The sequence below is a fragment of the Octopus bimaculoides genome, chromosome 2 (genome assembly GCF_046866305.1).
Source record: "Octopus bimaculoides isolate indiv1 chromosome 2, ASM4686630v1, whole genome shotgun sequence".
NCBI classification, from domain to species: domain Eukaryota; kingdom Metazoa; phylum Mollusca; class Cephalopoda; order Octopoda; family Octopodidae; genus Octopus; species Octopus bimaculoides.
Window position 1 is genome coordinate 131,726,864 of NC_142929.1, and position 25,158 is coordinate 131,752,021.

The 25,158-nt window shown below is 36.0% G+C and overlaps 1 protein-coding gene across 27 annotated transcripts in view; it reads right to left on the bottom strand.

Annotated features, from left to right (window-relative positions):
- Positions 1-25,158, bottom strand: part of LOC106875945 (uncharacterized) — a 291,971-nt gene that overhangs the window by 37,293 nt on the left and 229,520 nt on the right. For all 27 annotated transcript variants that reach the window (XM_089347704.1, XM_014924275.3, XM_089347708.1 and 24 more), the window contains 13 exons: positions 23,154-23,288; positions 19,447-19,521; positions 18,420-18,518; positions 17,990-18,088; positions 12,424-12,531; positions 11,231-11,341; positions 10,989-11,135; positions 9,390-9,545; positions 8,796-8,913; positions 7,644-7,717; positions 5,287-5,427; positions 2,854-3,015; positions 1,410-1,538 (listed from right to left, as the gene is read on the bottom strand). In XM_089347704.1, coding sequence (XP_089203830.1) covers positions 1,410-1,538; positions 2,854-3,015; positions 5,287-5,427; positions 7,644-7,717; positions 8,796-8,913; positions 9,390-9,545; positions 10,989-11,135; positions 11,231-11,341; positions 12,424-12,531; positions 17,990-18,088; positions 18,420-18,518; positions 19,447-19,521; positions 23,154-23,288 — 1,554 coding nt within the window. The remainder of the gene's footprint in view (positions 1-1,409; positions 1,539-2,853; positions 3,016-5,286; positions 5,428-7,643; positions 7,718-8,795; positions 8,914-9,389; positions 9,546-10,988; positions 11,136-11,230; positions 11,342-12,423; positions 12,532-17,989; positions 18,089-18,419; positions 18,519-19,446; positions 19,522-23,153; positions 23,289-25,158) is intronic.

Consider the following 25,158-nt stretch of genomic DNA (forward strand, 5'->3'; position numbering starts at 1 on the left):
GGATATTAAAAGAATGACATGTCCATGTGTGTGTGTGTTTGCTTGGATGTACAAAGAGATATACAAGTATCTGAAGTTTCATTCCTTTGTTATTTTCAGTTACCTATTTCTATTACCTTCCTTACAGTTCTGGAGAAAGCGATAGTAACTGGAGCATAAAGTAATGATAGACTGAATCCCCAGTGCCAATTGCATGTATTTAAGTCATCAAAATATACAAGGTATCAATGACCAGCTACAATAACTAAAATTTTGTTACTTGACTATTGAACTATCATATATGTAACAATCTGTAATTAATATAATAAATCAATATGATAAAATGTCAAAAATGTTTAAACTTATATCTAATATTGGCTTCAAATTTTTGTACAAGGCTGGCAATTTCAGGGGAGGAGGCAAGTCAATTACCTCAACCTCAGTGCTCAGCTAATACTTATTTTGGTGACCCCAAAAAAATGAAAGGTGAAGTCGACCTCTGGAGAATTTGAACGTAGAACGTGAAGATGGATGAAATGTTGCTAAACATTTTGCCTGCCACAGTAATGATTCTGACGGCTCACTCCCTTAAACATATACCTAATATTACAATTTAATGTCAACCTTTTTAAAATGAGCATTAAATATCAACATATTCAGTAGAACATGTGCACTGCAAATTTTCCAACATACTTGGTTCCAAACACAAACTGGATTATACATTATGCTAGATTAAAAAATATCATGTAATAGTAATTCTGAGCAAAGTTCTTGAAGATGGGTACCAGGTTATAAATAACATTTTTACAATGAATTCTTCAAGATGCATTTTTGTTTATTCACTAGTAATAAATCAAAGTTGATAACATTCTTTCAACCCTTCAACTATAATAATATATTAAGGCACTATTTAAGGGCACAATTTAAAGCAAAATTTAATGCCACAACTTAACCACTGAACAATTGGGCATCCAGCAATGTAAGAGGTATATATTTACATGTTCCTCTTTTATATTATGACATTGCATTCTTTGCAGAGAAGATAAGCTATCTATCTATTTGCTCTTCACAGAAAGAGGGTCCTTAAGGGGTTAGCACATGAAGTTACATTTAATTTTAAACATTTGTATTTTTATATTATCATAGATAGGTGGTAGGAGAATATTTTTGCCTTCATGACATGTCACTAGTGAATAAAAGAATGTGTATCATGAATGCTTGTTACCAAAAATGTTATTAGTAATGATCACAGAAATTTGCCTCATCATAATCATCTTGAGATTAAAAGAATTACTACAACATCAGTTGCTGGAAAATTGGTAGTGTACCTGTATATCATTTCCCTAGTTAGTAAAGTTAATTAAAAACTGAATGTAATATTACAAAATAGAAATAATATCCTTCAGAATCAGTGTCTAACTTATACTTACTTGGATTTCTGCCCATGCATCTTTCAGTCGAATTAATAATAGTTCCTTATCATGAACAAAAGCTATACTTCCAACAGGGATAGTTAGAGCAACATCTTGAAGTTCTCCCATATTGCGATAAGTTGCAATCTATGTAAATAAAAAGAAAAGTAAAATGAAACAAATCATAAAGGAAAAAAATATAAGTCAAAGAAAAGAGTATGTAAAAAAATCAACACATGCCATTATTATTCATTCTTATTTCTCTTATGTGTTGCTTATAGCAGAAGCCATAAATTGCATTTTCCTGTTGGCCATCACTCTTGCTGTGTCATTCACTGGATCAAAATCTAGTGTATGCCTTAGTGATAGCCAGGATTTGGTCTTAAATTTCATTTCCTGCATTGGAGTGATCTTCAATCAATGATGACAAATAACAATAACCCTTCTTGGCTGTAAATATATCTTTTGTCATTTATGACTACAAACATTCATCTTTTATCTCTTTCACTGGTTTCAGCAAAAAAAAAATGAGATCATGCTGTAACACTGCCTTTTGGATTTCTTTTCTGTACAGTTTCTGGCGAAAGTTTCTGTTCTGTTTCTTGTCATCACCATCATGATGTTGTGGTTGTAGTTGTCCCAGTAGAAGCTTAATGCTACAATTCAACATGAAATCGGAGAATGGTTTCAACTTGAATTGACTTGACATTTCAAACTTCTGAGGAGAACTTAGTTTTGCAGACTGTTCTTTGAATAAGTTGGGTTAAGCAATATGTATTAGAAGCAATTTGTATTAGAATTAAGATTTCACATTGAAAACACTGTTCCATTAGAAACTTCTCTTCTCTGTCCCCACCTCTTCCTCATCATTATCATCATTGTTGTTATCATCATCACCATCATTATAATGACCATTATCTTCATCATCAATGCTATTAGCATTATGAAACATTTGCTTGAAATAAGGAAACTACATTATGGTATAGCTTCAATGACCATTTTTTTAAACTGCCATGTTACAACGTAGTTGCTGCATTGTGGAAGATGTACTCCAACTTTTGGAAATGTAATTTTCAGAAAAAATCTTTTGTACTTACCAAAAATCTGGTCACACAATAGAATAGTGTCCAGCAGTTACTGTAATCAAACAAAATCGACAAGCAAACTAGCAGAGTGCTCATACTTCTCCTTGAGTGAAATCACCAGACAATGGTCACCTAACTAGTGGTTTGCTGCCAAATACTGTTGCAGTACACAACTCTTTAACTGTCCTGTGATTCTAACTAGCATCATGGATAATGCATGATAATTTTCAAAGTAATTTTTTGCAAGAAAAAGTGCATCTTCCATATGGCATTTAGAATTGATCAAAATAAGCAAATAAATGTTTCTGAATGATAAATGTGTCTTTTGCATTGAAGTATTTCATAAAGTAAGGGTTAGAAACTTTACAGTAGCTTACCGCATGTGAAGCAGAATAAGTCTGATCATTAATAGTGCTGGAACCACCATATGAATGTTGTTGAGGTCCTGGAGGGCCTGGAGGCCCACGGGGACCTGGTCTTCCCGGAATTGATACTCCTGGAATTCCAGGAATACCCCGGCCTGTACTTCCTTTTTCTCCCTAAAAGAAAAATATGCAGAAAAATATCCATAAAAATTAATATCTATCATGATAAAAATCATGATTTTTCAACCAATAAGGAAGTTTGTTACTCAGCCAAGAATAGCACATGGGAAAACGATGGTAAATTTCCTTGTCTTAGTTGAAATTTGCCATTAACATACTAGATTGCATTTTCAAATACTAGACCTCTGATCTTTGGGTTTCTGATCAGCCACTTTCATGTAGCATACTTGCTAAAATATAACGAATTGAAGCTAACTTAACAATAACAGCAATGTCTAATATTTTGAATCAAAAAGGTGCCTCTACATAAAGGGTCAGTCACAGGTGGACCACTGAATACTTCAGAACTTTTCTAAAAAAATTTTCAAAATATAATACATTTGTCGGCCACAAATTTAATGTTTTTGTGGAACTGTTGATAGTTTTTAGATAGAATTTTTCATCATGAATTAATTTTTGCATACATAAACATCACCAATGTTAACAATAGGGTTACATGGGAATATTTTTGTAAGATATGATGTAACATATATGTGGATCATGGGCAAATATAAGTAAGAATGACAAGTGAGCCATTAGAAGACAAAGTTGTTGATACTCAATATACATAATTACTTGTTTACCTAGAAATCTTCTAACTGATGAACTACAATCTTAAAAAAAGAAAGACACAGTGGATAATGTAGTCATAAATATGATATTTTGAAAAAGAAAAAAAAATGTGAACAGAAACCATATCCCACATCCACAAAAAAATAAACTAGTAAGGGTTAGAATGTTGTTGATCATATATCTTTTTGATTATAGCTGCTCTGGGACTAAATACCTGCAATATGTTTTCTTCAGTTCTCAAATTGATATTACACAGATAGAGAAAGAGCAATATGTCATATTGCTCTTTCTCTATCTCTCTGTCTCCTTGCTCAGCATCCTGAAATTCTTTTGAGTTTACTATTCAAATTTTAATAGTTTCAAAAGAAATTCAAATATGAGGTGATATCAAAATATTCCCAGACTAGTTCTATAGCATGCCAAAAGATGGCAGCACATGGTTGCTTGTGCAGCGAGAGCTAGCAGTGACCTTCATGAAGCAGCGTGCTGAGTGACATCATTGTGTTTACTTTACAAGTTGTGAAATTTGTGGTTTTTGTGACCATATGTATTCTGTTAGCTATTTTGTCAAAGAGTCAATGTGAAATTTTGCATTAAACTTCAGAAGTCTGCTAGAGAGAGATTGAGCATTCTTCAGCAAGCTTACAGCAATGAAGCAATAGGTTGTATGCAATGTTTCAAGTGACATGGACACTTCAAAAGTGAAAGAACATCCCTGGAAGGTGATGAGCAATCTGAAAGACCTGCAATGAGCATCACCATGGAGAAAATTCATCAGCTTATGCATGGGGATCATCAGAGGACAATCAATGACATTTTGAAGCATTTGAGGGAAGTCATTAGACCAAACCATGAAGCATGAAGAATTGGATTCTTCACGATGACAATGTACCCTATTATCAAGCTCTCCTCACTTGTGAGTTTCTCACCAAAAACAACATGGTATTGCTTCTGCACCTACCCTATTCACCAGATTTAGCACTTGCAGACTTCCATCTCTTCCCCAAGATGTAAATGCAGTTGAAAGGTTGCTATTTTAATACCGTTGTTGCGATCCAGAGTGAATCACAAAAATTCCTTGATTTGCATATAGAAAACAACTTCCAGGTTGGATTCCATAAGTGGCAGGAACACTGACACTGATGTATTACTGTGCAAGGTGACTATTTTAAAGGAGAACTTAGCTAAAGTAAAGTATATTTTATTAAACAATTAGTCATGGAACTTTTTGATACCACCTTGTAGAATTCATTATATTTTACTATGTTTATAGACTGAACTATATATAATGGAAAGATTTCTTAGCTCTTAGAAGTAGTGGTTGGTTTTTAACCTTCTCTTTGTTCCCTTTCCCTGTAAATACTCTGCTTTCTACTGATTCAACTGTACAATCATTCATCAAATAAATAACATATTCTGAATCAATTTGTGTATCTCTTTTAAACACATTTCTTAAAATATTACTTTTAGCATTTGAAGAAAAATATAATATAATGCTGAAGTAACAATGCTCACTTAATAGACATTCTTTCCACAGTCTTATAACTAACAACCTCTGTCTCACTAATTAAACATCTCAACCAATAAGCTATTATGTCTTTACTTTATATTGAGGGACAATATGTTAAGGAAACACTTTAGAAACAAACTAACCATTTCTCCTTTCTGTCCTTTTTGTCTATAAAGTCTATATGCATCTCCATGTCCATTTGAGCCAGCATAACTACCGGTATTTGGTGGTCCTGGTGGTCCTGGGGGCCCTGGTGGTCCTGGTAGTCCAGCATTACCTTTATACTGAAATTCAGACAGAAAATTAATGTATGACTCACTAATGGGAAATAAGCATTTAAAAACAAACAAATATATACATAGGGTCTTGGGTTTAGTTCCACTGTGTAGCACATTGAGCAGTGTCTTCTATTATAGCCAACCAAAGCCTTGTGAATAGATGGAAGCTGAAAGATGCCTGTCGAAAATATATGTGTATGTGAGTGTATTTGTGTGAATCCTTGTTTTAACATCATATGATGATTGTAAATGAACATTACCATCATACAAGCAATGTTGTTTGTTTCCATGAAGAAATGTGTCTGGTAATGGGGAAAATATTACCTTGCTTGGAAACAGGTGAAGGTTGATGACAGGAAGGGCATTTGACTACAGAAAATCTACCTCAACAACTTACATCTAACCATGCAAGCATGGTTAATTAGCCAAACAGTTAATTGTAACATTACTGATTTTTCAATCAATGTTTTGTTCTATTGATGACAACAAATTTTATCTTTGCGTGTAGTTAATAAAAATGTACATCTAGCATCTCCACCACTGCAGCTGGATGATTTTCACTTGCTACTGATTTATTTTTGTGTTATTTAAACAGTACATCATTAAGTGCTATTTTCTCTGGATGAACTGCAGTTAATTGGGGTTTTCCCTGATATTTACATTAAGTATGACACAGATTGTTGTATATCTATCTATCTATCTATCTATCTATCTATCTATCTATCTATCTATCTATCTATCTATCTATCTATCTATTTCTCTATCTATCTATCTATTTCTCTACCTATCTATCTATTTCTCTACCTATCTATCTATCTATCTATCTATCTATCTATCTATCTATCTATCTATCTATCTATCTATCTATCTATCTATCTATATATATATATATATATATATATATATATATATATATATATATATATATATATATATATATATATATATATATATATATCTGTATATATATATATATATATATATAGCTGAGAGGACTGGTGCAATGTGAAATGAAGTGTTTTGCTCAGGAATCAAAACTACAATCTTACAATCACAAGTCCAACACCCTAACCATTAAGCCATGTGCTTACACGTACATATCTACATATGTACGCACACACACACACACACACACACACACACACACACACACACACACACACACACACACACACACACACACACACACACACACACTCACATATTACTGAAATACAAGCACTGTTTATTTTTCATTCTATATCATCATCATCATCATCATCATCATCATCATCATCATCATCATCCTTTTTTAACATCCAATTTCCATGCTTGCATATGTGTAGTGTGTGTTAGGGGTGATATTAGGTTCACTTGATGACAGATACAATGCAGCAGTGTTGACAAGATATAAATTTCCAACCTCTTTGCTTTCTGCTGTTATATCATATAACTAATGTTCCCTCATTAGTGTATGTCATCTTCCTAAGTGACATTTACTTATATTACAAGACATCTAAACTGAATTATGCTCTCAGTGGTTTAAATCCACCTTATGATATGCCCACTTTGATTACAATGAATATATAAAGATGTGTGCATGAAAGAAAAGATTTTAAACATTAAGAAAATTTAGCTAATTCAATAAATACCATGGTGTACATGTTCATAATTGTGATTTTTACAGCATAACATGTATGGAATAATAAAAGTATGTAAAGACTCTATGTGACTATAAAATATTAATCATACTTCTTTGAGAATCTGTCATATCCCAGTGTTATCATATCTACCTTTTAAATTAAGCATATCTGGTAACTCCTACTTGTAAGAATTCATTTTTTTTTCTAGTTCCAAAATCTCAACAGATGGAAAAAACCAAATGGTAAGATGATATTGAACTGGAATTGTATTTGTCTAGCTAGTAACATGATTTGAGCCTTTAATGATACTAAAGCAATTACATAATGGAAGAATCACTTTAACTATTACAAAAACATACAAAACTATTAAATTCACTTTTCATTTATTCCATGAAATACTGTATCAGTAACTAAGTTGCAGTTACATGCCAAAAAGTTTAATGCCTCAATAACTAAATATGAAATGAATTTAATAGAATTTTTGATTTTGAAAGTCATAAAATGGTTATTTCCCAATGATACTGATCTTGTCTTTTATTTAGAATTCTGCTGGACTAACTAAGTTGGCTATATTGGCATATATACGCAGTTAATACTTACATATCTTTTATCAAATATACTAGCCTCTGACTTGTCACCTTTGTCTCCTTTTTCTCCCTTTTCTCCTCTGTAAACTGAAATGAGAACAAAATATCATAATCCATAATGGCTATTTGGCAACTGTATAAATAAGAAATGAAATGAAACATTCCACCAGAACAATCAACAGTGGCCCATCAGAGAACTTTACAGATCTTAGATTACCTTCATTGTGAAAGGCAAGTGCCTTCTTACAGCAGTGTTCTCTTGCCTACAGGTGCATGATAAGAGTAGGACCATTAATTTATATATACTTGCCTCTCTGCCTGCTTCTCACTAAATTTAAAGGAGGGAAGCACCTCCCTCACCACCTCCCTCACCACACTCATCTTTTTTTTTATGTAGTACTTGAATAAGTTGATGAAACTTCTTATTTTTTCCAACATGAAACCTCTTTTACCCTAGTCAAAAAGACACAAGCCTTCCCTGCCCTTCCCTATCAAAAGAAGTCAACTGGGAAATGTTTTTGATAAACTTGGCTTGTATACAGATCTGTGTTACATGTGGGATAATAGATGTTTGATATAATTGCACAAATCACCAATGCTCAGATACTGAAATAAGTTCATGCAGTTTGACTTTGTTGATCTCTATGCATCTTGGGTATGCGCTGTTGATGGTATTTCCATGTATGTTGAATTTTTCCAAATCACTAATGTTTCTTAGAAGCTATGTCAGACCAAGCATTCTTGAAATTGCTCTAGCCCCCAGGTTGAAAATAAGTTGATTTGGCATAGTTGATATTCATTACATTATACACTTAGTAATTATAGATGCAGCAGGGCTAAATGATTAAGAAGTTTGTTTAATAATCATCAGATCTCATCTTCTACTCTACAGCATGGTATCTTAGGATTGTATCTATAATATAAAGGTCCTGCCTTGTCACATTATCATGCTGATTTTACTTGAGAATTACGTTATAGGTATTTGTGTCAGTGATACAATATTAAACCACCCACACACTAATTCACTGAGAAAGTAGTTCAATTGATTAAGCAACTAAATACTAACAGATGGAACTCCATTACTTTAATTCACTTAATAATAAGCCTTGAAAGAGAGTAATCAGAGATTAATGAATTTAGAACAAAACAAATAGCAAATTTTTACTTCTTTCTGTATCTCCAGAACCTGTATTTATTATCACTCCTGATGACGGAGAAGAAAGTGGGCCAGGTGGGCCAGGTGGGCCAGGAGGTCCTGAACGGCCTGTATAACCACGTTCACCCTGTAAAATACAATGCATATTATTATTAACTGTTTCTGCAGTACCAATTCATTAGGGTTCAATGACATCTAAGAATATGGAGTGATAAGAAAATAATTGAAAATAAAAGGCTGTATTCATTAAAGAGAAACTAATATACACAGGCTGCTTATCAAGTGCTTGAGAACTCAAAGATCTAGTGATCAAAGATCTACAAATAATGCTATTCACTTTGTCAATTTAGACTATACTTTATCGTTCGTTCAGCAATTTAGCAGTGATCCACTCTTCTTAATTCTGATCTATATCATCCCATGTTTTAGCATTTAACCTATGTGATTTTCATTTTAAAGTTGGCAAGGTGTTTACTTAGGAAGATATTACTATTATATTGACGAAGCTTAGAAAATTTGTTGATGCTCTTTCACTGACTTAAGTTAAACCTGATTACAATAGTTGCCAAAAAATGTGATACATATCTAAAGAGTAGCTCTTACCTTGTTTCCTTTACTATTGAATCCATTAGAACCATCAGATTTCCAAGGTTCTGATATACCTGGTATTCCAGGAGGACCTGGTAGCCCTCTTTCTCCTGCTCTGCCTTTAAGGCCATATCCAGGCTCTCCTTTACGTCCACGAAGTCCTTGCCGACCCTGTAAGGTGGAAGTTCAATAAATATTATTTTTATCATTATTAAACCAATTTTTAGATGTGTTTGTAATTTCTTTTAAATCAGAATTGTTCTTTTTATTTTATTCATGTATCTTGTGTCTAATTTAATAAACTAATACTTTAGAACTACAATGCACTTTATTTAATTGTAACTATTAGACATGAGTGCAGGAGTGACTGTGTGGTAAGTAGCTTGCTCACCAACCACATGGTTCTGGGTTCAGTCCCATTGCGTGGCACCTTAAGCAAGTGTCTTCTACTATAGCCTCAGGTTGACCAAAGCCATGTAAGTGAATTTGGTAGATGGAAACTGAAAGAAGCCCATTGTATATATACATATATATGTGTCTGTGTTTGTGTGTGTGTATGTGTGTATATATATTTATGTGTCTGTGTTTGTCCCCCAACATCATTTGACAACCGATGCTGGTGTGTTTACATCCCCGTAACTTAGTGGTTCAGCAAAAGAGACTGATAGAATAAGTACTAGTCTTATAAAGAATAAGTCTTGGGGTTGACTTGCTTGACTAAAGGTGGTGCTCCAGCATGGCTGCAGTCAAATGACTGAAAGAAGTAAAAGAATAAAAGAATGTGGTTCACTAAAATTTTCATTGCATTTTTTTCATGTACCATTGAAGGCAGTGAGCTGGCAGAATAATTAGCATGCTGGGCAAAATGCTTAGTGGCATTTCATCTCTCTTTATGTCCTGAGTTCAAATTCCGCCTAGAATTTGAACTCAGAACATCTTTTCAAGCTCAATAAATTAAGTACCAGTCAAGCACCGGGCTTGATATAATCAACTTACCCCTACCCGAAATTTCAGGTTTTGTGTCTATAATAGAAAGGATTATTATCATGTACCATAACTCTACCAGTGCTTTGCTGACCACATTTCATGAATCAGGACTCTTGTTTAGGAATATAGGATGTATGAAATAGTAAGTGAATGATAACCCATTCTATAATAAACACTTTACACATGCACACCCACTATCTTCACAAAGGATAATTTTATCAATGATAAGTAATTAAATTTAGTACCAGAGAAATATCCTCCACCAAATTACTCTAAAAGTATTGTTTCATAATTTGATCATTGTTATATGAATGCATCAAAATATATAACACCATTAGAATTAGAGGTGCTTAATAGATAATAAGTGAATACAATTTCTATATAGAAGTGTAGCAATATCTATTTCAACATATATTTTTCAGATTAAATATTTTATCAAGCATAATATAAAGAACCCCCACCCCCCCAAAAAAGAAAGCATTACTAGATAAGAGACAGTGCAAGTGAAATTATTATTATTTGCTTGAAATTATCAATTAGTGTCAAAATATTAACTGGCAACAACCATTAAGAGATAATTGTTTAATGGAATATTTTGTTATATGAAATTTAAAGCAGAATACTTACTGTAAATCCAGGCATACCCATGTTTCCTTTGCCTCCTTTGACACCTTTTTTACCTGTATATCCCATACTGCCTTTTGGTCCAACAGGGCCACGTTCTCCCTTCAGGCCAACACAGCTACGACAACCACCTGGTTCTCCTTTGAGACCCTGTCAATATCATCAAATTAGACAATTGTACTGACAAAGAGGATTAATCATGACTGAACACCAAACAAATAAAGATATATATCATAATGTCATACCTTTCCATTGGAGTCGGCTGTGGAAAATCCAGGAACACCGGGTGGTCCAGGAGGCCCAGGTGGACCAGCGATTCCCTGGGGTCCAACTGGACCGGTACTGCCAGGTTCTCCCTTTAATGGAAAATGGTTTATCAGAGAGTTGTGACTAGAAATCAATACCATGTTAAGCTTTATGGAATACTTTTGCATAATTTATAGGGAACAGATGAAAATATTTGAAAAAAGGAGCCGAAATGAGAGAATAAAAATAATAAAGGAGTGTGTATATATATATATGATAAGCCAGAAGTAACTATCTTAAATTTTTGATCGAAATTTTATTATATTTGAATTTACTATTTTAATATTATTGTTTATTTATGAAATATTTATTTGATATTTTTGTTTTTAGTTATAATCTATATTAATTAATTTTTTTATTGAAAGTTTTTAAAGTTTTCTAGTTCCAAATATCATATTCATTTATTCATACAAAAATATTAAGATAATTACTTTTGACCTAGCCTCTATAATAAAATGGCAAATAATATTGTAGTAATATATTATTTTGAAAAACAGAAAAAAAAAACCAAAACAAGAAAAAAACCAAAGTATAAACAAAACATTAATGAGGAACTGGTCGTAGGTGATTTAATCACTGCCACCATACTTTGTTTAAGATACTACCCACCTACCAAAATGTTAATAGTAAAGCCTACATATAATTAACAAGTTCTTGTTTAGCTTGTGCAAAACCCAAATACTTCCATGTACTTTCCTTCACTTCAACAAGATACTTTCAATGAAGAAAAAAAATATATATTTGAAGCTCTGTGTTAAGATTTAAACTATGGTCTCTTCATTTCCAGGTGGGTATACTTCATATATACAAGGTTATGGGATAATTTCATCACATACTTAGTGTTTAATTTACTTGGCTATCTATTATAAAATTTTGTTAGGTTTTGTATCTCTACTATTCAATCCACTTATTTTCACCTCTTGTAACACTTGATACCCTGCAACACCCTTTGTTCCTTCCTAACTATTATACTCAGTCCTTGGCCTGCTGGAATCTTCTCCCTGCCCAAGTTTTTCTTACAAGTAACAGTTTAAATGAAACATTATCAACCTCAAACTTACTAGGCTTGGAGAGCCCCTCCTCGAAATCCAGCAAGTGAAAAAAAACTTCATCTTTAATGATTAAGTCTTACCTTTCTTCCATTTATTATTACAGTATCATCGGAAGTTTTAATCTCAGGAGGAATTCCAGGGGGGCCAGGGGGGCCAGGTCGACCTGCAGGGCCAACTCGACCTATTCCCTATATAAAAGAAATAAGTAATTTATAAAGATTGAACACTTAAAGAATATTGTATTACACTTCATAGATAAATTTTTTCATAATTTTCATTTTTTTGTTTCATTGTTTAGCTGTTTCATGACTGAAACATAGAATAGATCTACAAATTAAATTTTTGGCTGAACAAATTCTAGCAATTTGTTTATCCATTGGACTTCAAGATAAATGTTCATATTCTTAAGGATTGAAAATAGGTAACTGGATGTCATGACAGGCTTATTGAGTCATTGAAGAAAACAAGACACAGCTTTGTAATCTGCAAGCTACACTGTCTTCTATTAACGTCTGTAAATTAGTCACTGAATAAAATAAAAAAGACTGGAGATAGTTTTTGGTAAAGTTAAAATTTAAAATCATCTTTGGGGTATGAATGTACTGACATTTATATTGATGTTCAAAATATCATTCTGGGATAAACTCCAGTGAATGTTCAATGTCATAACAGTGGCTGCCCCATTATTATTTTGGTAGTATGCTCTTATAATATTGTGACTTAAAATATATTCTCAGTATATACACCTGACTGTAACAATTACAAGAAGCATTAAAAAGAGTTCTGACTACTGCACTGAGGATGCAGAATAAGCTACAAAGAGGCCCATATCTCCTCACTGTTTTGTGAATGTGTGTTGTAAGAAAATATTCTAATTTAGAATATTTAGTATTTGATTCTTTTATTCTTTTTACTCTTACTTGCTTCAATCATTGAAGTGTGACCCTGTTAAAGCACTACCTTAAAGAATTTAGTTTATTATAAACAAACCAACACAGGAAGTCAACCAGTGAAAAATACGTCTACGCACACGCACACACACACACACACACACACACACACACACACACACACACACACACAGAGGCTTGGCCACATGGTTAAGAAACTCCTCTCTCAACCATGCAGTTTCTGATTCATTCAGTCCCACTACATAGCATCTTGAGCAAGATGGTGCATTAACTCCAGGCCAACTAAAGCCTTGTGAGTCATTAGGCCAATGTAAACTAAAAGAAGACTGTCATTCATACATACATACATATATATATATATATATATATATATATATATATATATATATATATATATAGATCATCATTATCATCATCATCATCGTTTAACGTCCGCTTTCCATGCTAGCATGGGTTGGATGATTTGACTGAGGACTGGTGAAACCGGATGGCAACACCAGGCTCCAATCTAATTTGGCAGAGTTTCTACAGCTGGATGCCCTATATATATATATATATATATATATATATATATATATTCTGCCAAATGCGAACTTTTCAGGTACATGACACTGCTGTCGCCTATCCCAGGGTCTCATGGGCCCACACCTCCCACACCCTCAGATTTGGCACACTCAATATGGGCACACTGAAAGGTAGGTCTGGTGAGATTGTTGAGATGCTTGAACAGAGACATGTAAATTTGTGCTGCCTCCAAGAAGTAAGGTGGAGAGGAGGTTCCATTAGGTTCCTCACAGGCAAAGAACACAGGTACAAGATTTTCTGGGCAGGGAACACTGACGGAGTCGGGGGCGTGGGTATACTTCTTGTGGAGAAATGGGCTGATAAGGTAATTGAGGTAGTCAGAGTATGCGATAGAATACTTAAGATTAGATTAGTGCTACATCATGGGTTAGCAAGCATTATCTCAGCCTATGCCCCTCAGCTGGGGCTACTTGATGGACAATAAGACCGATTCTTTGACACCCTCTTGCAGACTACCTTGTTGATGAATGACAGGGATCTTCTCTTTGTGGCTGGTGACTTCAATGGACATGTTGGACAACATGCAGGCTATGGTTTTGGTTCCCACAATGAGGAGGGAACCAGGCTGCTGGAGTTTTGTGATGCAAATGATCTTATGGTTTGCAATACTAATTTCAGGAAACCAGCCAGTCACCTAGTCACCTACGGTCTGGTAGACATACTAGCCAAATTGTCTACATCCTTGCCAGAAAAAGGGTAAGATAGCTGCTTATAAATGCCAAAACCTTCCTAGGCGAAGAATGTACCCTACAACATAGACTAGTAGTTAGCGACTTCAGGATAAGGGCTAAATGGATGCCCAGAAGACGACCATCATGGAGGAGAAGGAGAGTACTACTTGAAGCTTTTGATGAAATAGAAGGGAATATGGCATCACATGATGTGGAAGACAACTGGAGGTTTCTACGGGACAACCTGCTGAGGGCCACTGACCAGATCTGTGGATGATGCAAAGTTCCCTCTCAACCCAAGGTAACGTGGTGGTGGAACAATGTGGTTGACAGGGCTATTAGACAACAGAAACAGGCTTGGAACAACTGGACGAACGGTGGTAGCAGGGAACTGTATCAGACTGTCAGCAGGGAAGCTAGGAGACAGGTTTATTTAGCTAGAAGGGAAGCAGATAAGAAAAAATTTGCCAATGTTCTGCGCTGTGAGGACCAAAGACTTGAGGTATTATATGCTGCAAGACAGTGTGTGAGAGAGAATCATGATGCCATAGCAGAGAAATGTGTCCGCATGGATGATGGTTCACTTGCATTAAACGAGGCAGCAAAAAGAGAAGTTTGGAGATGCCATTATGAAAGGTTGTTAAATAATGAGAATGAATGAAAGAGAGTCTGCTGAATGCCAACCCAACAGCGAGACCAGCTATCTGAATTGACAGTATTGAAGGGTATGAAGATAGGGAAAGACCCCAGCCCATCACGAATCACTGCAGAGATGCTCAAAATATCGGCTCAAAATATCGGCTATAGACTAGTCACCCATATAGTTAACCAAGTGATACATGAAGTCGTCATACCCAATGACTGGTGTAGCAGCACCTTAGTCAACTGTACAAAGGTAAAGGTGATGCTTTAGATACAAATAATTACAGAGGTATCAAGTTGTTCAATCAGGCAATGAAGCTCATGGATAAGGTCATAGTCCAACTAATTAGGGAGAGAGTTTGTCTAGATGAGATGCAGTTTGGGTTCATGCCAGGGAAAAGCACCACTGATGCTATATTTCTGGTAAGACAGCGGCAAGAGAAATTCCTAGCCAAAGATAAACCACTGTACCTGGTTTTGATTGACATGGAGAAAGCCTTTGACAGGGTCCTTGATCCCTTATCTGGTGGTCAATGATGAAACTTGGAATAGATGAATAGTTAGTGAGAGCTGTGCAAGCCATGTACAGGGATGCTGTGACTAAGGTGAGGGTTGGCAACGAGTACAGTGAAGAATTCCAGGTAGGGGTAGGGGTTCACCAAGGATCAGTCCTCAGCTCCCTCATATTTATCATAGTCCTCCAGGCAATAACAGAGGATTTCAAGACAGGATGCCCCTGGGAGCTTCCCTATGCTGATGACCTTGCTCTAATAGCTGAGTTACTATCAGAACTAGAGGAGAAGTTTCAACTGTGGAAGCAAGGATTAGAATTGTAGGGCCTTAGAGTCAACCTAGCTAAAACCAAAGTCTTAATAAATAGGAAGGCAGACAAACCACAAATCCCTTCAGGTAGATGGCCCTGCTTGATCTGTAGAAAAGGCATAGGTAGAAATTCCATAAGAGGTACCCAGTGTAAGCTATGGTGCAGCAATATTAAAGGAAGGCTAACTGGGAAAATTGTTTTTGTATGTGGCAAATGCTCAGGTGCTATAAACACCGAAAATGCACAGAGAACAGCTTCTGTCACATTCCAAGGAGAAAAGCTAGAAGTAGTTGATAGCTTCTGTTACTCAGGCAATCAAGTCAGTAGCAGTGGTGGATGCTCTGAGAGTGTAGCTGCTAGAATAAGAATAGCCTGGGAAAAGTTCAGAGAGCTCCTACCTCTGCTGGTGACAAAGAGCCTCTCGCTCAGAGTAAAAGGCAGACTGTATGATGCATGTGTACTAACAGCCATGCTACACGACACTGAAACATGGGCTGTAACTGCTGAGGACATGTGTAAGCTTGCAAGGAACGAAGCCAGTATGCTCCGCTGGATGTGTAATGTCAGTGTGCATACATGACAGAGTGTAAGTGCCCTGAGAGAAAAGTTGGATTTAAGAAGCATCAGATGTGGTGTGCAAGAGAGACGACTGTGCTGGTACGGTTGTGTGTTGCGAATGAATGAGGACAGCTGTGTGAAAATGTGTCACACCCTAGCAGTTGAGAGAACCTGTGGAAGAGGTAGACCCAGGAAAACCTGGTGAAGCATGACCTTCAAACATTGGGCCTTACTGATGCAATGACTAGTGACTGAGACCTTTGGAGATATACTGTGCTTGAGAAAACCTGACATGCCAAATGAGACCATACTCCGTGGCCTATGCCAGTGGGTGTAACCAGCCCACTTATGAATGCCCTTTATTCATTGGACAATAAATTTTGCTTGCGAAGACCTATTGAGGCAAGTGTAATCAAAATCAAAATTGCTGATATGGCCAATGACAGTACCGCCTGATTGGCACTCATGCCAGTGGAACGTTAAAAGCACATCCGAATATGGAGTGTAACCAGTGGAATGTTAATAGCACATCTGAGTATGATCATTGCCAGGGCCACGGATTAGCTCCATGCTGGTGGCATGTAAAAAGCACCATTTGAGCATGATCATTGCCAGTGTCGCCTTACTGTCATATGTGCCAGTGGCACATGAAAAACAATATTTGAACATGGTCGTTGCTAGTTTTGCTGGACTGGCTCCCGTGCAGGTAGCACGTAAAAAACACCTTTTGAGCATGGTCATTGCTAGAACTGCCTGACTGGCCCTCATGCCAGTGTCACGTAAAAGCACCCACTACACTCTCAGAGTGGTTGGTGTTAGGAAGGGCATCCAGCTGTAGAAACCTTGCCAGATCAGATTGAGCCTGGTGCAGCCTTCTGGCTCACCAGTCCTCATTCAAACCGTCCAACCCATGCTAGCATGGAGAGTGGATGTTAAACACTGATGATGATGATGATGATCTATATATATATATATATATATATATATATATATATTGTATATATGTGTGTGTGTGTGTTTGTACCACCATACCTTGACATCATATGATAGTTATAAATGAGTATCACCATTGGACAAGTAGTTTTCTGTGAATATATGTTCAACCCTGGGGAAACATTACCTTATTTGGAAACATGTAAGGGTTGATGTCAAGAAGGACATTCAATGATAGTAATTCTGTCTTAAAAATTCCATCTGAATGGGAAAATGGATGTTAAAGTGATGATGATGATATAAACAATGGGCTTCTTCATCGTTCCCATCTACCAAATTCATTGGCAAAGCAATGATCAGCTTGGAGCTGTAGTAAAAAACACTTATTCAAGGTATCACACAATATGAATGAATCTAAAACTACATAGTTGTGAAGCAAACTTCTGAACCATCAAACAATGCCTTATTGTCTACATTTCCATTATTTAAAGTGACAGCTTTATCAATTTAAAATTTTACATACCCTTGGTCCTTTCATTCCAGGTTTTCCTCTTTCTCCCTTTTCACCTGGTCCGCCAACTAATCCAGGACGACCCCGAAGTCCTTGCTCTCCAGGCAGTCCCTGACAAAAGAAACAAAACCTAACAATGTAATAAGTGGAACGTCATTTGTTCTAGGGCAATAAGAGTTCATTTTGATTAGGTCTTAAAAGATTAACTTTGGTAATGGAATTGGGTAACTATGTTTGAATTAACTTAGAATATTCCTGATGCTGTGTGAATGAATGTCAAAGTCTGTCTTGATAGTATTTAGATTCAGAATGCATATAGAGTTTTGAAAGATATTTCTAGCCCTCTACTATTTCTGATATCCAACCACTTATCTTCTTTAGACAAGATTAAGAACATGAATTACTTAATTTTCCTGTATCATAAACATCAATAAGTACATACTGATACGCCCTTTTGTCCATGTTCTCCCTTATATCCGCGTTCTCCTTTCTGTCCTACAATACCATTTGCACCTGGTTGTCCATTTTGTCCAGGGTAACCCTAAACACAGAAAAAATCAAAATAAAAGAAAGTGTAAAGAGTGAAACAGAAATATGTTCAAATGTAATGGAAAACTTAACCAAAGACATCTTATATACTTCAGACAGCATAAATTCAGAATGAAAAGAGTGTAATTGTGGTGTTGGTGGCAGCAGTCAACCATTTGATCAAGGAATCAACCATTTTCAAAGTGCAGATACATTCAGTCAGTTGAAGCTCCTATCATCCTTTTACAGTGTCAGGATGAGTTTTGAACTCAGAATACATATAGAGGAGCAGATACCACAAGACATCGCATATAATACTCTTACAATCCACCACACTGGACTGGCACTTTGTTTATCCATCATATGGTTTATCCACCATATGAATGGGATTAGAACTTAGTGCACAGAAAGTTGAAACAAATACTGAGGAATTCTCTGCCCACACTAACAATTCTGTCAATTCACCTTAAATAATCGCTAAAAGAGCTAGAGTATTTTGTTTCTAATTCCCATAGTAAGATAAAATTTTAAAATTTTGAGAGAAAGAATTATGTTAAAAAAATGATTTTGCATTATAAGTTCATTAAAATAAAGCAATGTCTTTTGAGGATCTCCTGATATGCTTTGACTGAATCATATTTACTTACGTAATGTATATTACACTTTTGATAATAATCTGCTTGAGACTGCTCGCCAAACATTTTGTGTTAATTTGTTTTAAACACCAGCTTAATAATAATGAAATTTTCTTTATTATTTAAAATTAATTGAAACAAAGGGTTGGGTTTAGTGTAATTCAAGGGTAACTTAAGTAAGGAAACTTAAACATAGTGGCTTGAAAATCATTTATCCCAGAAATTTCCCATTGCACACTTTTATTTCAATATCAATTATACTTGAAGAATATTGAAAAAAATTAGCATAAAACATTGCATACTTACACGATCTCCTTTTTCTCCCTTCACAGCTATTGACCCAGTTGAACTACCATCAAAATTTGAGTGTCCAGATAACTCCTTAAAGTAGAAAAAACACATTCCATTGTGAATAAACATACTTATTTATTTATTCATTTTACTAATTAAGTTCAATAGATTAATTTCTTCTACTGAGGTAAAAGAAATTAATTGTTCTAAGCTTAAGATTTGAACTGGATATAATATGAGATGAAACTTCATTTTGTAAAGTGGCTCCATCTAATTTTATAAATTCTCATTCTAGCAAGATCGTTGCCAGTGCCCCTGGACTGGCTCTTGTGCGAGTGGCACATAAAATACACCAGTTTGAGCGTGGCCGTTGCCAGTACCACCTGACTGGCCTTCGTAGGATTTTCGAGCGAGATCGTTGCCAGTGCCCCTGGACTGGCTCTTGTGTGGGTGGCACATAAAATGCACCATTTTGAGCGTTGCCAGTACCGCCTGACTGGCCTTCGTGCGGGTGACACGTAAAAGCACCCACTACACTCTCTGAGTGGTTTTTTCACGCACAGCATATTTCCAAAGGTCTCAGTCACTAGTCATTGCCTTGGTGAGGCCTAAAGTTCGAAGGTCGTGCTTCCCCACCTCATCCCAGGTCTTCCTGGGTCTACCTCTTCCATAGGTTCCCTCAACCTCTAGGGTGTGACACTTTTTCACACAGCTATCCTCATCCATTCTTGCCACATGACCATACCAGCGCAATCGTCTCTCTTGCACACCACATGCTTCTTAGGTCTAACTTTTCTCTCAAGGTACTTACACTCTGTGAAGTATGCACACTGATATTACACATCCATTGGAGCATACTGGCTTCATTTTTTGTGAGCTTATGCATGTCCTCAGCAGTCACAGCCCATGTTTCACTGCCATGTAGCATGGCGGTTCGTACACATGCGCCATACAGTCTGCTTTTTACTCTGAGTGAGAGTCCCTTTGTTGCCAGCAGAGGTAAGAGCTCTCTAAACTTTTCCCAGGCTATTCTTATTCTAGCAGCTACACTTTCAGTGCACCCTCCCACACGACTAACTTGGTCACCTAGATAGCGGAAGCTATCAACAACTTCTAGTTTTTCTCCCTGGAATGTGGCATAGGTTGTTTTCTGCACATTTTCAGTGTTTATTGCTCCTGAGCCTCTTCCACATACAAAAACTATCTTGCTAGTTAGTCTTCCTTTGATATTGCTGCACCTCTTGTGTGTCCATAGCTTACACTGGGTACAACTTATGGAGTTTCTACCTATGCCTTTTCTACAGATCGAGCAGGTCCATCTACCTGAAGGGGTTTGTGTTTTGTCTACCTTCCTACTTATTAGGACTTTGGTTTTAGCTAGGTTGACTCTAAGGCTCTTTGATTCTAATCCTTGCTTCCACAGCTGAAACTTCTCCTCTAGTTCTGATAGTGACTCAGCAATTAGGGCAAGGTCATCAACATAGAGGAGCTCCCAGGGGCATCCTGTCTTGAAATCCTTTGTTATTGCCTGGAGGACTATGATAAATATGAGGGGGCTGAGGACTAAACCTTGGTGGACCCCTACTTCTACCCGGAATTCTTCACTGTACTCGTTGCCAACCCTCACCTTACTCACAGCATCCCTGTACATGGCTTGCACAACTCTCACTAACTATTCATCTACCCCTAGTTTCCTCATTGACCACCAGATAAGGGAGCGGGGGTCCCTGTCAAAGGCTTTCTCCATGTCAACAAAAGCCAGGTACAGCACAAGTGACAGTAACATTACACTGGCATTGCCCATATACATACACGCACAAACATACACATACACACACGCATGCACACACGCATGCATACACACATATGTATCCATACACATGCATATAAACACTCATTCATGGTGGTTGTTTACTGCTTATGCAGAGTTTGACCACCTCCTGTACCTATACCTTAGAACCATCATGGCATCTGATGTGGCTTTTTAAACCAGACAATGTTCTGAAAAGACATCTGCATAGATTGCACATCCGATTTGGACCACTAAGAGCTGCAGATAAGTTCTGATCTTTGTAGATCTTAAAATATCTTTTGAGGTCTCCGTTAGATTTGCAAACCGTCTTGCATACACTGCATTCAAAGCTGTGCACAAACACATAGGCAGAATAGTTGGTGGAGGTTCGTTTTCCATGGGTTCACAAATGAGATTTGAGCCCAGCAAAAGAAAGGCATGGTCTGTCACAAACTGTGCACACAGAAAGATCATTGTCATTCATTTTCTTGATCGTAACATTCTTCCTTGAATCTCTTTTGAGTCTTACATGCGTTATCTTGGCCTCTTCAAATGCTTTCACTCCACTCCACAATTTTATTCACCATCCAGCTCAATCTCTGAAGCAAGGGTTTCTATGTCTTCTGGATCCATTGCAAGTGACTTCATAGTAGTCCCTATGCCATCCTTAAACCTTTTTTTAGGTTTATGCCAATAGCGTTTCTTCTCTGCAAGCTCACCATAAAACAGCTGCTTCAGCATGTGTTGATCTGCCATTCAAACAATATGGCCACACCATCTCATTTGGTTCCTCAAAATTCTAGTTTTAATTGAGGTGATGCCTGCAGATGCAAGGACATCTGTGTTTGGAGTAAAAGAACTCCATTTAATGTATAAAATGTGATGAAGGCATTTTTAGTGGAATTGTTCTAACAATTTAAAATGCCTTTCATAACAAGTCCATGTTTCACAAGAATACAACAGGGATGGTAAGACAAATGATTTGTAAAGAGCCAGCTTTGTATTGTTATTTATACATCACTGGCACCAGATGCATAACTCCAAGCCACCAAATGCTTTTGCTGCCCTTTGAATTCTCAGATGTATTTCTGTATCGAGATTTCCATTATTTTGTACAGAACTTCCAAGGTAGATGAATGAATTGACAACCTCAAGTAATTTGAATCCAGGTGAACTAATTATGGAGATAGCAATGCAAATAAACATGCTTGGGCTTGATATATAAATTATACATACACACATGTTCATATATATAGGGATATATATAGAGGAAAGCAAAAACTGAAAAGCTTCAGATTAGCATTAATTTATAAGCATATAGATATCTATATATTTACAGAACATATTTATGGTATTTCAGAGGGTATGGTATTTCAGGTTGGAACTGAAATATTTTGCCATTGCTCCTTAGTTTTCCATATTTTTTCATCCTCCATGAAAATTTGTTCTCTAAATATATAAATATCTATATGCCTATACATGAATGTTCATCTTCTGAGTATTTTCAGCTTTTGTTTCTCTCTCTATATATCCCTATGTATATATTTATGTGTATACGTATGTATGTATGTTTTACATATCAAGCACAAACATGTTTACTTGCAATACTATCTCTCTGTCACACACACACACACACACACACACACACACACACACACACACACACACACATATACACATATATAGTTCCAATTCACTTTTCCTAGTTTATATATGTAGTAACATATTATTTGCTTTTAGGGAACCTCTCTCATTGCCTCATCATTTCTAATGCTGAAGTTGGTTCATCATGCTTCTTTTTCTTTTCTTTTGTATGTCATAAAAACTAGAGCAATCTTGTCTTGCTCAGAAGTACAAAGGTCATACTAAAACTTTGATTTCATATATATGAAAATTACCATTAAAAATTAGACATAAAAGTAAAACTTACATCATCAATTGAGCCAACAATTACTCCTGGTGGTCCTGGTGGGCCAGGTAAACCATCACGACCATCATATCCATTTTGACCTGGTTCTCCTTTCTGACCCACAGGGCCAGGTTCTCCTGAATGTCCTCGTACACCCTATAAACAGAGAATGACATTAATCAAATAAAAGTGACCACACCTAAAATTAGAGGGAAAGAAAGAGAGAGAAAGAAAGAGAGAGGAAGCAAGAAACCAACTTTAGTTAGAAAACATAATGGGAAGCAACATCAGTTTATATTGTTACTGAAATCTTCAGGGAGAGTCAACTTGACACAGTGTTTGACAAGAAAGCTAGCTCCAGAACTGCAGTACACACACACACACACACACACACACACACACACACACACACACACACACACACACACACACACACACACACAGACACACACACACATGCTTGCATGCACGCATGCATGCATACATATATACATACATACACACGTGCTTGCATGCATACATACACACATACATACATACATGCATACATACATACATACATACATACACCAATGTACTAAGAAAACTATAAGAGAAAGAGGACATCTATAGACCGTTGATGCAGAATTTGCAAATCCAGTACCCATGCTACACTTTCAGCTTTATATCTGTTATTACGGGAGAAAAAGGATACATACCGACCCTTCTAGAGCAAAGTATGGCTGGACTTAGGTTTTTGGAGAGAGAATACAAAAATCTTTTATTCATATACTACAAATAGTCAAGATATCTTGGACTATAAAAATCTGCAAAACCTTCTTAAGATATAGAGGATGATGAACAAAACAAAATGCTTTCTTTCATAACTTGGTTACTTAGTTGCTGGTGAGTCAAAGTTTATTCAAAATGAAAAAAAAGAAAGAGAACAAACATGCATACATAATACATATATACATACAAATATAAATGCATGCATGCATACATATATACATACACACATACATACATACATACATACATACATACATACATACAGTTATACCATAGGCAGATGTCTGAAAATCTTATCATGGTATTATCTACTGGTGAGATGATGTAGCTAAGATACTATATAATGAAATCTGTCGGAGGGATAACGCTGAGGACAAAGAAATTAAAACCCACAGTATGGTAGAATCTTTAGCCACTCATAATAAAAATGTCCCTGTGAAAACCTCAATAAAATTTAAGCACAATAGACCTGATATAATGATCTGAGATAGAGAAGAGGACCTGAGTAAAGTTGTGGAAATCAGCTGCTCAGTGGATGTGAACATAAAGCTGAAGATCAGTGGAAAAGAGAATACCTATGCTGAACTATTGAGAAATCTGCCCTTGCTCTATCCAGATTACTAGTTCAGGTTTATACTAGTAATTATTGGGCACTGGGATATGTAACACATTGACTAAATACTAATCTTGAGAAAACAGGCTTCTCAAAACCAGAAAAGAGAAAGCTGATTGGAAGACTACAGATCTAAGCCATCACTGGAACGGTAAAAATCCGTAAAACTTTCCAGAGTTTATCATTTAAGTATATATGAGCATGTTTAGATATGCAAGTATATGCATGAGAAGACATACATAAAACAAAACATACTAGTCTGCACGTATACATACATGCATAAATACCCTGTCGATGTTGTTGAGATTCCAATGAAGTCTTGGATCTAAGTTCAAAACCAGCTCCTTCTCCATTGGCTAGAAATCTTGAAATAAAACTGAATAATGACTGACTGACTGACATACATACATACAAACATACAAACATACATACATACAAACATACATACATACATACATACATACATACATACATACATAAATAGAATTATTAATGTTTAGAAATCAGTTTGCTTCAATGTATCTAACTTCTTGCAAATATGTTGAGTTCCTCATATATCCATTCATATATATCCATTCATATATATCCATTCATATGTATCCATTCATATATATATCACCATTACTCATTGAGTCTCATTTT